The sequence below is a fragment of the Sciurus carolinensis genome, chromosome 10, assembly GCF_902686445.1.
Source record: "Sciurus carolinensis chromosome 10, mSciCar1.2, whole genome shotgun sequence".
Taxonomy (NCBI): domain Eukaryota; kingdom Metazoa; phylum Chordata; class Mammalia; order Rodentia; family Sciuridae; genus Sciurus; species Sciurus carolinensis.
This window is the reverse complement of record NC_062222.1, coordinates 61,107,485-61,123,233: the sequence shown is the minus strand read 5'-3', so window position 1 is coordinate 61,123,233 and position 15,749 is coordinate 61,107,485. Positions and strand designations below refer to the sequence as shown.

At 35.7% G+C, this 15,749-nt stretch overlaps 1 protein-coding gene across 1 annotated transcript in view; it reads left to right on the top strand.

Annotated features, from left to right (window-relative positions):
• Pdlim5 (PDZ and LIM domain 5) overlaps positions 1–15,749 on the top strand; it is a 209,906-nt gene that overhangs the window by 177,111 nt on the left and 17,046 nt on the right. Inside the window, 1 exon segment of the mRNA XM_047565652.1 lies at positions 7,615–7,789. Coding sequence (XP_047421608.1) covers positions 7,615–7,789 — 175 coding nt within the window.

The following is a 15,749-nucleotide window of genomic DNA, read 5'->3' as shown; positions in this document are numbered from 1 at the left end:
CACCATTTGTTGAAGAGGCTATCTTTTCTCCATTGCATATTTTTGGTACCTTTGTCTAATATGAGGAAACTGTATTTATTTGGATTTGTCTCTGTGTCCTCTATTCTGCTACCATGATGTTACTTGTCTATTTTGGTACCAACACCATGCCGTTTTTGCTACTAATTGCTTTGTAGTATAGTTGAAGTTCTGGTATTGTGCTACCCTTGCTTCACTCTTCCTGCTAAGGATTGCTTTAGCTATTCAGGGTTTCTTATTCTTCCAGATGAATTCATGATTGCTTGCTCTATTTCTGTAAGGTATGTCATTGGGATTTTAATTCGAATTGCATTGAATCTGTATAGCACTTTTGGTAGTGTGGCTATTTTGACAATATTAATTCTGCCTATCCAAGAACATGGAAGATCTTCCATCTTCTAAGTTTTCTTTTAATTTCTTTCTTTTAGCGTCTGTAGTTCTCATTGTAGAGGCCTCATAGCTATTAATAAATGCTCAAACTGCCCCATCTGCTTCTTCCAATCCTTTTGATACAACTCCTATAGTGTTGCCTGCTTTCTAATTTGAAAAGATATTCCATACTATCTCTGTTTATTTTTGGGCCCCATCCTAGAATCAGCAATTTCTCTAGAATTTTGTTCTCTTTAGTATAGAAAGAATAATTTTGGTGCTAGAATCATTCCTTCTCTAAGCAAACATTTATTGGCAATAAGCCAGGAACTGTTCTAGGTGTTAGGGGCAGAGCAATGAACAAAGCAGACAACATGCCTGGCCTCAAGGTCTGGAGAGACAGCTGATTAACAATAAAAAGAATACAAAGTACATCAGATGGTGATGAGTGCAATGGCAAAAGATAAAGCAGTGAAGGAGTACAGGGTCTGCTGACTTGGCAGGGGGTGGGTGCTGTTTTGTGTAGGGCAGTCCACAAAACAACAGTGACAATATGGAAATATTGAGGAAATGAAATTTACAGAGGCTCTGCATTAAAAGCATACTGGTCATTTTAGAAGAATAGTAAGGCCACCATGTCTGTTATATAGTGGACAAGGGATCGGTGGCAAGAGAGCAGGTCAAAGAAGTAGCTGGGATCAACTCTCTAAGATCTTCAGTTTTAGTGCTAGGTTAGAATGGAGCTATTGGAAGGGTTGGAGCAGAGGATTAGTATGATATAACTTCATTTTTTCTGACTTCTGTGTTGGTGACAAGGGTGGAAGCAAGGAGATCTGTAGGCAGTCACTGTTGTATTCCAAGCAAAAGATATTGGTGATTAGAACAGGATGTACTGGGGAGGAGGCTCACATGATGGTTGTCAGGTTATATGTTTTTTGTATGTAAGAACAATTCATCTTCAATACCAAGCTTGCCCTCCGACGAAGTGATATGTTCGTATATAAACATTACATCCAGTAAGAGTAAGCTGACTTAGAAGACAATTACCAATATCTGTTGTAACTAATGTTTGCTCTTTGAAATCATTATTCCCCAAGTGATTTGTTATGTGTCCAAGTAAAGTCTGACAAATGTATTATTTTTTTCACCTAGTATATGTCAGTAATAATAATTTTTAATTGTTTATCGAATAATTATATTTAAACCAAAGATATCAACTAATTAGTGTCTTGTCTATTCATGTACAGTTTGACCAGGTCGTAATACATGCATCATAACTTCACTGCTATTTTAAATGTATTGTTTAGAGTTAACAGTCATTTAGGAACAGGAATCAAAGCACAGATACCAAATAACTCACCTTCTTCTTAATATAGTTAGAAAATGTCCCAAGAATTCACACATTGTATTACCAGGAATTCTATGTAATCTTAATCTGTTTTCTCATGGAAACGTTTTATAAAATATATAGCAAGTGCCTTTACACTTATGTGGAATATTAGTGCAGAAATTATTTGAATAAACTTGATAATCACCTTATTAGGAACTTGAAATGATTAGAAAAGAAAATTAGGCCTCAGAATAAGACCATTTAAAACTTCCATTGAATAATTTGCTAAATAATGCAAACCTGAATCATCTAGCACACATGGTGGCACAGGCCTGTACTCCTAGAGACTTGGGAGGCCAAGGTGGGAGGATTACAAGTTCAAGGTCAGTCTCAGCAATTTGGCAAGACTCCACCTCAAAATAAAAAATAATAGGACTGAGGGTGTAGCTCAGTAAGCACCCTTGGGTTCAATTTCTAGTACCAAAATAATTAAATTAAAAACCTGAATTATCTGCTTTGGAAAAAATGCAAGTAAGATCTTTCAAGATTAAAGAATTTTCAGTTTATTTTGCCAAATGAAATACCTTAAAGAGGACTGGGATTGTGGCTTAGTGGTGGAGTGCTTGCCTAGCATGCATGAGGTACTGGGTTTGATCCTTAGCACCACATACAAAACATAAATGTAGTTAAAAAAAAAAAAAAAAAAAGCTGAAATTCTATTTGTTTTTTAAAGAAATACCATAAAGATTTGGTGAATAACAGAAAGTAAGTGTTCTGTCAAATTAATGAATATTATGTAGTTCGATTTTTTAAAAATTCTTTGTCTCCAATTAATAATCTATAGTTCAAAAGAGATGGTTTTTCTTTGTAGTAAATTAAACTTATATGTGGTAAGCCAGGGATTTGTTGACTTTTTAAAAATTCTGATGTTAAACATGACAAATACTTTTAAAACTAGCAACTCAACATATTGTGCATTGAGTATATTTTACTTGATTAACTTGACAAATTTCTTTAACATGTACTGAGAAAGGTTTCTAGTACACTGCTAGGTTTCTCCCTCAGTTAATTGTGTTGAATTCATTTAGCAATAATTTTTGTAACCTTCGTTTTGGCTGTCATTGGGTCAAAAAACAAAAGGAAAGATTAGATGTGAATATATGCCCTTCATAACCTTAGAAGACTCATAAACACAATTTTAAAATTAATGAAGTGAGACTGTCACCAGTACTGTTGACTTGGAGGTAGCTAGTGGGTTTAATTTCTACATGACTTTTGTGGTGCTGAAATATATTTGGCACAAAAGAAATTAATTTCCAAACAGGGTCACAGTAGGGTAGGATTTACCCACAAAAGAAGTCAAATGTAATGAAAGTTGCTCCAGATTAAGGTTGAGAAGGAAATCTAGAGTCAAGAGCTCACTTCCTCCTAGTGTTCTCATTGTAACACTTACTGACTCATTATTCAGTTTGAGTAAGTCACAGACTTTTTGTGACTTAGATTCCTAAATTATGATGTGGAGCTGATTCAGTGTTCCTATTTAATGGTCTTACAAGAACTTCAAAGAAAAGTATCTTTTTACTACAAATAAGTAGATGGTCAACACTGAACTATCTGTAAAGAGTTCTGTTTTTTTCCTATATAAAAATAGATGATTTTTACAATGGGTTTCATACATGAAGCATTTTGGTCACTGTGGTACCTATGGAACACTGGTTTGCTGTGTGTAGGAGTGCAGTTGTCTACAAAATGATAATGGAAGCAGAGCTCATTTGGCAGTGTTTCTCCTCTCCTGAGACCTCCCCTTCTTACACCTCCCTCTCCGTGTGAGCAGAGGCCAGGGAGTTGGCACTTGACAGCTCAGAGCTCATTCCAGTGCTAGAGTAGTGAGAAATTCAGACTAAAGAAATGAAACATCACTTTATTCATATGGGAAATAACTATGCTTTGGAAATGTTCAGTACTCAATAATTAAGAGGGCTTGTATTGCTTTGTGTGCGGGCCAATGTGCAAGCAACACAGCAACAACGGAGGTGTGAGAATTTCTTTTATATCCAAAGTGGTTAAAATGGGGCAGTAACAGAAGCAAGGCTTTTCTTCCCCCAAAAGGAAAGCAGTAGAAGAAGAGCCGTTTTATGTATTTAAGATATGGTCACATGTTTCACGTGTAAGAATGACTGCTCATGTTAAGTGAGTTAGTTCCCCATATACCTTCTGCTTGAGGCATGGGGCCAGATGGGTATGTCCCATTTTACATTGACTGATGGAGAATTACTACACTCTTTTATTGCCAAAAATGTCTTAGTGGCTCAGCACTTTAAGGCGTATGCATAGATAATGTGGTAATATAAAGGCACATGCAGATGAAAGGGTTTGACTTGTCTTTGAGGTCTGATTTCAGATTTTCCAGTGGGTAACTTTCCCTTTATTGAAAATCCTGAAAATCCTGAACCTAATCCACGTTTTTGAAATACCTTTTTCTTTAGTTTAAAAGCAAAAAACAAAAAGGTGATTTGGGGGACTAAGGTTGTGGCTCAGTGGTAGAGCACTTGCCTCCCATGTGTGAAGCATTGGGTTCGATTTTCAGAATCACATATAAATAAATAAAATAAAGATCAATTGACAACTAAAAAATATTTTAAAAAGTGATTTGGAAACTTCCTTTCCATTTAATTGATTAATAATTTTTCATCCCTATTTGTAAGGCAGTCTCTAGTAATAGAAAGGAGTATGTAGTTTATACCTATTTCTAAGATCGAATAATTGAGGAAGGATAAATATTAATAGGATATTAATAAATAGTAAGTAAATTATACATGTGGTACACTTCTAGCCATGATGCTTAGAAGAGACTTTGGAGAAGAAAATGGTACTCATATGAGCCTTGCAGAATAGAAAACTTAAGTAGCAGTGGAGAAAGGGACATTCATTGACTGGGAGATTGTAGAGGCAGGATCTGGTTTGGTGTTCTCAAGAAACAGTGAGTAAAATATAGCATAGACTAGAAACCCAGACTACCCAGTAACAGGATTGCCTTGTCTTGCTGTTATGAACTTGGACAGGTTTCTTAACCCCTCTTTACCTCAGATTCCTTATAAACTAAAAAAAGTGGCACTAATCATACTGAAATTGCAGGAAATTTTTGGAAAAAATGTGAGAATAGTGCCTTTAAATAGTATTTGCACAAGTATTTGTGTAGGGAAGGATAAAAAACTGTTGTTAGGAAGATCGGAGTGGGTTCAGTGAGTGATGGATTGCATACAGTTTGCAGGCAGGAGTCACAGTTTTATGAGCAAGACAATATAATAAGAATCATGTTTTTGAAAAAAATGTAGCATAACAGGTTGAAGAAGAGATTGGCAGCAGACATAATGATTTGGAGACTTGTAATAATCCTGACTTGAGGAATTCAAGACCAGAACTCAAATGATAGAGCATGGGTTTGGATTAGAAATGAGGAACCAACTGGGAGCATGTGCTGTGAAACATTGCTAGGGCCCAGAATGAAGCACCAGGGAAATTGGAGGCAGAGTGCTATGCTCACCTAAGTGGAAGAATGCAAAATATAGAAATTCTTAGGGAAGACTGGTAGTGTATGCAGAAAGAATAAATCCACTTTACATGTCTTAAAGACAGTAACTGTGTTTGGCATTGAAAATGTCCTTGAAAATGTAAGCCTAGATTAGAAACTAAAGAGCCAAAGATGTAGTCACACCATGAGAGTAAATGAGGTAAGAAGGAGAAAGCTGTACAAAGTGAATATTGCAGTAATTCTCTTTTCCAGTTCTTGTGAAGAAAGTGAGAACCTGAGAGAATGGAAACATGTTCCTGGTCCCAGTAGACTTAACTTGAAACATGGAGAGTGGTGGAGGTCCCTGGCCTGTAAAAGTGCCATTTGACAGATGGAGTCCCAGCCCAGCACTGCAGATGTGCTAAGTGTTCACAAATGCTGTGCTTCTGCATCTGTAATTGCACATCATAGCAAAACAGGCTTTATTCTGGTGAAAGAGAGGTAGCTACACAATTATCTTAATCTTACCCTTTCCAGTATAGATACTGTCAACTTGTGTTGATATATATGTAAATATGTCCATCTATAAATACATACTGTTGTTCATTTTAATGACTTTTGTGTATTTTGTTGATCATTTAAAATGATTTAATGTGTGTCTTTTCTTTTACATTATATTTTAATGGCCTGTGGGTAAGGAGAAGGCCTTCTGCTGGTTTCATTTGCTTGCAGTTTTCACATGTATTCACTTATGTGCCAATCCCAGTTCATTCATTCATTCATTCATCTCAGACATTCTTGCAACTGCAAGAGTGACAAATTAGACAGTTCTTGGGAGCAAATTATCTAACTGGGGAAGAAGAGACACACATGTATGCAGTAGAAGCAGTAACAAAAGACATTCACAGAAAATTATGGGAACATAAAAGAGAAACTGTCCCGACCCGCGGGACATCAACGCAGGACGGCAAACCTAAGAGAGAAGGAATGAAGGGACAAGAGACACAGGGAGTGACAGCAAGACAGGAATTCTGATCAAGCTGCAAATTTTTATTGTTCTCAAGGATATTTATGCTGAGGGAATGAGGGGTATGATGAGACACAGGCTGGTTGGCTGTGTTTTTCTTTTGGGCTCCTGATAAGGTGCAAGTTCATGCCGGCGGAAGGTGAAATCCCGGAAGAGAAGCGGGGGCGGGCCATAGGCAGAACTATCAGCCGGGAGTGGGGAGGGGGCGCGCGCTCCGGGAATCCTCAGCCTTCAGCTGCAGGGTGTTTGTGCAGGGGAGGCAACCGCAAAATGCTCCCTGGGCTACTGCTTATCGTAAAGGTCAGAACGTCCTCAGAATGAGAACTTCTTGGTCCCTGACAAGAAACATTGCATCTAGATGGTATGGAAGGGGCCATGGATAGAGAGGGTTTCTCAGAAGTTGACTTCTGGCTCAATCTTAAACAGTAAGCAGTGGTTACTCTGCAAAATAGGAAGGAAACGAAAAAAATGACATAACTGAGAGTAAACCCAGTCTGTGCGTAGATAGCCCCATTCACAAGAAAAAGTGAGGCAGTTTGGTGTTGAAGCATTAAGTGAGAGGCAGTGTGGGGAAAGATGGGGTTGTGGAGCAGGAAAAAACCACTGGAGGGATTTGCATGGAGTGCTTAGAGGCTTGAACTTATTGACCACGAACAAATCTTGAAAGGCTCTGCACAGAGTTGTTGTTGGTTAAGATTTCAGTCTTAAGTGGCAGTTAGGAGGGTGAATTTAAGGAAGACCAAGACATTTTGGCAGATAATCCAGAAGATATTGAGAACCTGAAACCAGGACACTGTTGTAGAAATGGAGAAGAGGGGGCAAAATCAAGAACTGTGTGTGGTATACAATCAGCAAGACTTGTTATCACCAAAGATGAGGAGGGAAGGAACAAAGATGATTCTAGGTAGCCACCTTATATGATTGGGTAACTGATTGTATAATCTATTTAGTACAGATTGAAAGAGGGGAAATAGTTTGTTTTTATCTTCAGCCGCATTGAAGTTTTTAATATGCCCATGATAACTTGGAATTCAGTCTAGTTAATGGCTAGTAGAGATTTCTACATGTCTAGAAATATATCAGCTTTGTTATTGACCTAGCCACAGCTCCTCTTGGAAGCAGAGCAAGCATCCAATGCATACATTTGTCATAACTCTTCCACTGTGTTATAATCCTGTTTTTCTTTTATACTCATCTGTGCAATCAGAACCCAGTGTTTGGGTCATAACTTTATCATAAATATGAGAGTGAGTGGGTGAGTAGGTGAGTAAATAGACAATTTAAAAATCATTTGATTCTCAGGAGAAGTTTTTATTTGACCAATTCTCATTCTGATTCATCTGTGTTTTTAACTCCCAGCACCTTCCACTGGAAGAATCTCAAACAGTGGGACTCCTTCAGGAGCAGGGGCACCAGCCAACTCCGCTGCAGGGCAGCCCCAGCCAAGTGACCAAGATACTTTAGTGCAGAGAGCTGAGCACATTCCTGCAGGGAAAAGAACTCCAATGTGTGCCCACTGTAATCAGGTCATCAGGTTGGTTATTTAGTTTTCGAAATTTTCTCCAAAGTACTTGATACCAATATTGTTTTTTTTTAAAAATGTTCTATAATATTTGCAATTTTATTAGTAAAAATATTCTTGCCATAATTCTGTATAATAGTGTTGAAGCAGATAAATGTAAATGTATGTTATGACCTATTTTAATTAAAAGTAATTCTGCGCTTGGTAAAAATAAAAATAAAAATACCAATCGTTCAGTTATTAATTCCTGTCAGAACTAAGGAAAAATAGTGATTAATTTGGGCCTTTCAGATAATAACAGGATTTTAAGACTTGAAGTGATCCTGAAGATCATTTATCTCAACTTTAATTTATAAATTATAAAAGTGAGGACTTTCATTTAGATGAAAAATAACTAGTAGCACAAAGAACTTTAAGCCCCAGAGAAAAGATTAGATTTTCAAATACCTAAGCATTGAAAGATATAATTACCTTCAGATTTGTTCATAAATGCTCTAAATGTTAGATTAGGATATAACTGCTTCTTTAAAATATGTTTTGCCCAAATCTATTTTACTGTCTTAAACTGCCAAGAAGGGAAAAATGTACAGAGATCTTAAGTGAGTGTACTATTCTGGAACTTATTAAATCTCTTAGCACTTTTAATAGGTGGCTTTTAAAATTTTGTGAGGTGTAGGCATAATGACTGATTTGCTCATCTAAAGGACCTTGTTGACAGTAACAAATAATTGTTTGAAATTATCGCTCATTCTCTGTTCTTTTGTAAATCATCCTGTTTTAAAACAGTAGAAACAATGGCTTCCCTGAAGTTGAGTAAAGTTGGCTTTCTTATATATTCCCCTCCTCTGGTACATAAATATTGCTTAGTGTAATATTAAAATGGAACACAGGAAGCCTCAGCACTTGAAGAACTCTTGTCATTAACCAATTATTAATTAAATAATGTGACAAGAATATAGCACACAGTACAAGATTAAAATAAAATAACATTTTTATTTTAAGTATAGTCAGGGTTCATTGTGACACTTGAAATAGAAAAGCAGTCACCAAAAAAACAAATTCATATATAATCTCACCTCCCAAGATAACCATTATCAATACTTTAGTTCATACTTTTAAAACATAAAGTCAGATAGCACCTTACAGAAATGGAATCATAATATGGTGTTTTATAAATTGATACTTTTCATTTAATTTGTATCATTCAGAGTGAAAATCTGCTTAATAAGAATTAGCCAGTTAGTAGTGGTAGTAGTGATAATATGTATGAGGAGGAGGGACAAATAAGTATAGGTTTCCAAAGTTTATTGTAGGGGATGCACCCTAATGGCGGCTATCCTCGTGACAACCTCTTCCTCATACGTGGCACTGCCTGATCCACCAACAGTTTACCCGGACTTCTTTGTACTGCCACTTTCCCCCGAAACTGAAAAATGTGTTCTTACCCAGCAACTCCCTGATTGGCCTGCTCATCTCCACCCCCTACTGTCTGGGATTGGTTAGCGGCAGTTCCGTGATCAGCTCATGCTTGCCATTTAGTCCTATGGGACTCTCTCCCTCGTGGATTCCCCGTGCCTTGCTGACCTTTAAGCTGATTGGTTCCCACCTAGCCCCCACCCTACATAAAAACTGTGTAACTCCCTCAATAAACGAGTTCCTGCTGTGCTTTGTGCGCTGACAGACCTCCCGGTTCTGGTGGGTTTCCATTGCCGCCGACACTCATCATCCTGCTTGGCCCGTATTCTCCTCAGGTGGGCCCTGAGGAGATACATCAGACCTTGTTGCTCGACAGGGAGCAACAGTTTATCACAGCGTCCACATACAGAAAACACTCAGTAGCTTAACTTCACAGACTATACACAACTCTAGGCCAATTCCTAGTTCAAGTGAATTTGGTTAGAGTGTCAATTTGGTTACTCATTTTCCTAAAAGGTCTTCAATAGAGTTCCTGTCTTGTGGAGAAAAAACTAATATGAAATCTAATATGGTGCTGCTTTATTCCAATAAAAGAAACAATGTAATGTTTTTAATTATTACCATTTGTTGTATATTTGGTTTAATATTAACAAAATATAAAGGTAAACTCTGATTTATTACATAGTTATAAGTTTTTATAGTACTTTGGTTACCTAGACTGGTGTTTAGAGATACTACATTCTTAGAAAAAAAAAAAAACTTTATGGAAGTAGAAATTACTGCAGTTATTTATGTGCTGTTGTAAACAAGTACTAGATTTGTTAACAAAATGTTAAACCATCAGTTGCTGATTCATGTTTTCTGATTATTAAATTCTGTGACATTCTACTATCACGACTACTAGTGCTTCTGAAAAACTTAGTAGGGAGAAAATATGAAGATAAAAGTAGAAATTACATGCACCACCCCTACCTGCCTTTTTTTCAAACCTGCAACCTGGCCTGCGCAGACATTCTGCCACACAAACTAAATATATATTATACTAATAAAATGAATGGCCATCACTTGTTGCTCCTTCATCTGTTAAATTTTATATTCTGTATTGTCCAGCACTTCTTATCACTTAAGCATTAAAGCTTCATTTACTGAGGAAGTTAATAGGGAATGTGGATTAGTTCATGTCAAGATCATGTAACAATAATTAACATAACACATTTGCCTGGTGTTCAAGTGCTAAAGCAGCTTGAATAGACTGTGATCAGTTCAGAGACCTGGTCAAACCATAATTCTAGTTCCCAGCCTCAGTGTCAATATTACTTACCAAAGCAAAGAGGCATTAGATCAAGTGACATTCTCTTGGACACCTGTTTTTAAAATGAGCTGCAGTTGCAAGCTTAATATTTCAACACAGAATATTATACCCTAGCAAAATCACTGAGAAGTGAAAGGTTTTAGAATTTATATTGTTAGTTTTCCATCATATATTTTATATTTATTTAATTCATATTGTTTTTATATTTACTTTTTAAAATATTTCTTATTTTTAAAAACATCTTTATGTAAAGGCAAACTAAGGAAACTTTTGTGTTTTATGGCTCTTTTTTTTTGAGAGTTGATTATTTTGGGGAAATGCTAAAAACCTGAATGTTAATATGAACCAGTAACCTTTATAGAACATATTCAGTTTAAAGTATTAGATAATCTTATTTGGATCAACTGTTTTTGATTTAATTGAATTTTTGAAAAGTTTGTGGATGTTTTACCTAAGCTATATGGAGGCATTACCTTGACTAGTTACAAATGGATAGGCAGTTTTATTTTAGAAACTTTTACTGAAGCTTTAAGTTTGCTATGGAACATTTCCAGTCCAATTACGATAGAAGTCCCATTTCTTCAATTCTTATGCTTGTGAATAGATTGACTGTTAGAGGACTGGTGTAATTGGGAGCATAGGAAATCAGACTAATGTATACAAAACTGGGTTTTAGTTTTCCCAGTGGAATGGGCTTATGAACATTCTAGCTTATTTCTTGAGTGTTATATCTAGTGGCATTAAAATCCATTGGCTATTTGTATTATGTGGAGTTAACTGAACCAATTATGTTTAACTTCTTAGCATCTTTGTGAAAGAAGTAAAGAATTTATGGTACTTGAATTTCTTCCTTGATATGCAATGCTTTAAGAAATAGCCACATTACTATGGCTCTGTCTTTTCCTGCAGTGCAGCACCAGAACAATCAAATTCAGACAACCTGTTCTTCATCTCAGGGAAGGAAAGAATTTTAACATTGATGCTTTTTTTTCCCCTTGCTTGGTGATATTCAAACTTTTCTCAAAGGAGAGCCATCTCATGTTACCCCAAAGAGAAGTAAGCAGAATCCTTTGCCCATTTCATCATCCTTTCAATCTCTAAGTACTCCCTTATTTATGGCTCTTAATTATTGTCCCTTCTGATTAAGGTTTTATTTTATAATAAAAATGTTTCCTGGCTTAATGTGTTAGCCCTTGAATTTAAAGAAACAACTAAAGATGCTCACCACGATTTCACTATTTACTGAAACATTGAAAGGAACATAAATATTTTGCATCTCTATGATATAATATTACGCTACCATTGAAATCCTTAATGTCTACTTTGTTCTTAGAATATTCCAAATGTTGTGTTAGGAATCTTACCTAAATTTTCATTAACAATTGAGTGAAACAGTTGATAGTTTAGCCCATTTCACAGATGAAAAGTTTGATGCAAGGAGAAGTTAGATATTTGCCCAAAGTTGTACAGATAGTAAATGGTAGTACTTGAATTTGAGTATAGATCTAATTTTAATTTTTATTCATGTTTTAAACTGCCAGAAAAATGTTTAGAGTGCTTGTCTGGCATGTGTGAGGCCCTGGGTTCAATACTTAGCACCACTTATAAATAAATAAAATAAAAGATCCATTGACAGCCAAAAAAAAAGAAGAAAGAAAGAAAGAAAAAGAAAAAAGAAATGGACAGGGAAATAATACTGGAAAATACAAAAAAAAAAAAAAAAGAAATAAAATATAGACAAAGGTACATATTTAAGCCTGATAATAAAAAACAGCTACTCTTTATTGAGTATGATCAGTATCATGACAAGAATTTGATCAGGTTCTGGGATTGTGGCTTAGTGGTAGAGCACTTGCCTGGCATGTGTGAGGCACTGAGTTCAATCCTCAGCACCACATAAAAATAGACAAATAAATAAAAATAAAGGCATTGTGTCCATCTACAACTAAAAAAAATTTTAAAAAAGAGTTTGATCAGTATTATCCTACTGTATCCTCAAATAACTCCATCATGTTTATATTATGCTTATGAGTACTTTTTAGATGGGAAACTGAGGTTTAGATTAATTTGGCCAAAGTCACAAAGGTGATTAGTGATGCACCAGGATTGAAACCCAATCTCTTTGATCCTGAAATACAGTAACGAATTAATTCAATATTTAGTGTCCTACTGGGTCTAGGCATTGTTTTATCCCCTTAGAATATAATAATAAACAACACATACAGCCCTACTGCTTTAGAAAAAAACAAAAGGCATTATACCCAAAAGTCATCCCTGGTTGACTTGATATGGTGTCTATTTCCAAAAGGAAATATGCCATTTTGAACTTTCAAAGTTATTGCACAAGTGTATGTATGTGTTTGTGTTATGAATATATATATATATATACACATACAGTCATATATATTACTGTATTAAATCAGAAAAAAATACTGTAAGAAAACCTGCCATTACTTAGGAATGTGGCAGGGTACTTTATTCATTATGTTGAAATGTATAAATGACAGAGAAATACTTAATAAGTAGGTGGAACAGTTAAATATTCTTACCTTCCCCCTAAAATGACTTTGTGTCACCTACACACATTCTTATACTCACAGTAGTGACCCAAGGCTACTCTTCAGTTTCTCAGTCACACAGGATTGTGGTCATTCGACAAGCAGCATTCCACCTTAGGTACCACTGAGAGATAAGCAGAAGACATCTTCCCTAAAAACGCTTGCTATCACAAACAGAATTTTGTTGCTGTTATGAACTGAATTTTGTTTCCCCAAAATTTATTTATTAAAGTCCTAACTCAGTGCCTTAGAGTGTGATTATACTCAGAAGACATTTGGTCTTTGAAGAGATAAAATTAGATCACCACATTGGGCCTTAATCCAGTATGACTGGTGACATTATAAATGGAGATGAAGACACTGACACACTGAGGGAAAATCATGTGAAGACAGAGGAGATGGCCACCTGTACACCCAAGGAGAGAAGCCTTAAAAGGAACCAACTCTGCCAACCTTTTGATTTTGGATTTCTGGCCTCCATTACCATAAGAAAAATAAACTCTTGATGTTTAAGCCACCTGATCTGTTAAGGCAGCCTTAGCAAATTAATAGTTACACTCTAGTAAATAAAAAAAGCAAATAAACAATTAAATTAATATGGTATGTCTAATGGAGATTCATCTAGGATTGTACTGGTACAAAGTAAAGCAAGGATTATCTAACTTCAACAAACCAATTAATTTGAAAGGAAAAGCAAGTAATAAAATTCAGTATCTACTTATCAATACTTTTATACAAAAAAAGTCCATTGTAAACTTTTGTTCAAATTGCCATGTTGGCACTACAGTATATAAAGATTAAAATGTATTCTCTGTCCTTATATATTTTATCATTTGATAGAGAAGCTAAGACCCTGGCCCAAATGACCACAATGTAAACTTTGTGAGAGGTACATAATACTCCTAAAGTAACATAAGTTATATACACATATATCCATATACCCTTATAACTATAATAAGGAGTTCTGAATCATGGTACCTAGGGAAAGTCATGAGATAGCTATGGGATTTTTAACTGCCACAGTTGAAAGTTGAAAAGTTAATCTTAATTTAAAACCATTTATGGGAAACCACATTGACTATTTCTGTATCTACATATATGATTCTTTAATATCATGGTCTCTCAATCTCTGACATCCTCTACTTTAGTGATTAGCCACCACTCTAGTACTCATGTCCTACATTTTGTCTTTACCAGTAATTACAATTCCTCCATAATCTCATTTCCACACATCCTACTGCTTATATTTCCACCACCAGTCTGATGGTCCTTAGACTCACTGCTTATAAATGTTTCTACTCCAGTTCCAAAGACCTTTGACACTCTTTTCCCCTTCCCCACCTAGAAACTCTAATCTATAGCTTCTAATTCCATACTTCCCTTTTTACCAAGCCAATTCCATAGTCAATTCTAATCCCTCCCTGCCATACATTCTCAATTCCTTTGTCCACCTTTGACTTTGTCATTCACTTAACCGAACTCCTAGCCTGAATAAAATCAGCTCCTGATCCACTGTGCCTACATCTGAACTGAAATTTCTGGAAGGAAACCCATAACCACACAAACCAGTCTCACTTTAAATTCTCGACTATTAATCTCAGGTATATTATTAATGGTAACAAAAGTCTACTGTGTTTCTCTAGTATGTTTACTTTCCCACTTTCCACAAAAGCCATTTCATATCTTCTCCTTTTTCTTTTAAAACCTCTACTACTTCCTTTCCCATTCTATCAGCTAATGACCTTGATTTTTCTTTCATTATATTCTTTCATGTAGAAAAGAGAACAGAAAAAAAGACATTTAACATAGAGAAAACAAGTAACAAAATGGCTCTCATAAATCCTTCCTTATCAGTAATCACATTAACTATAAGTAGATTAAACACTAATTAAAATACAGAGTATGTCAGTGTAGATAAAGTTGAATAAGTATATGCTGTCTGCAAGAGACGTAGTTTAAACTAAAAGACTCAAATAGATTATAAATAAAAGAATAGAAAAAGATTTATCATTGCAAACAGTAACCAAAAAGTGTAGTAACCATACTGATATCAGATAAAACGCATTAAAACAGGAAGTGTTCTTAGAGACAAGAACATTTTATAATTATAAAAAGTTTAATCCGTCAAAAAGTTATAATGATTACAAATATACATTCCCCAAACAACAGAGCCCCAAAATAAGCCAAAATTAGCAGAATAGAAGCCAGACATGATGGTACATGCTTTAATTGTAGATGCACACAATACCTTTATTTTATGTACTTCTTTATTTTTACATGATCCTGAGCATTGAATCCAGTGTCTCACACATGTGAGACAAGCACTCCACCACTGAGCCACAACCCTGGCCACTGGCGCATTCTTCTAATCCCAACTACTTTGGAGACTGAGGCAGGAGGATCGCAGGTTCAAAGCAAGCCTGGGTAACTTAGTGATACACTATCTAAAAATAAAAAATAAAAAGTGGGGGCTGCAGTTGTGGCTCAGTGGTAGCACACTTGCTTAGCATGTGTGAAGCACTGGGTTCAATCCTCAGCACCACATAAAAAATAAATAAAATGAAGGTATTGTGTCCATCTACAACTAAAAAAAAAATTTTTTTTTAAAGTGCCGGGGTATATGTAGCACAATGACCCCTGAGTTCAATTTCCAGTACCACCCCCCCCAAAAAAAACTAATACACTT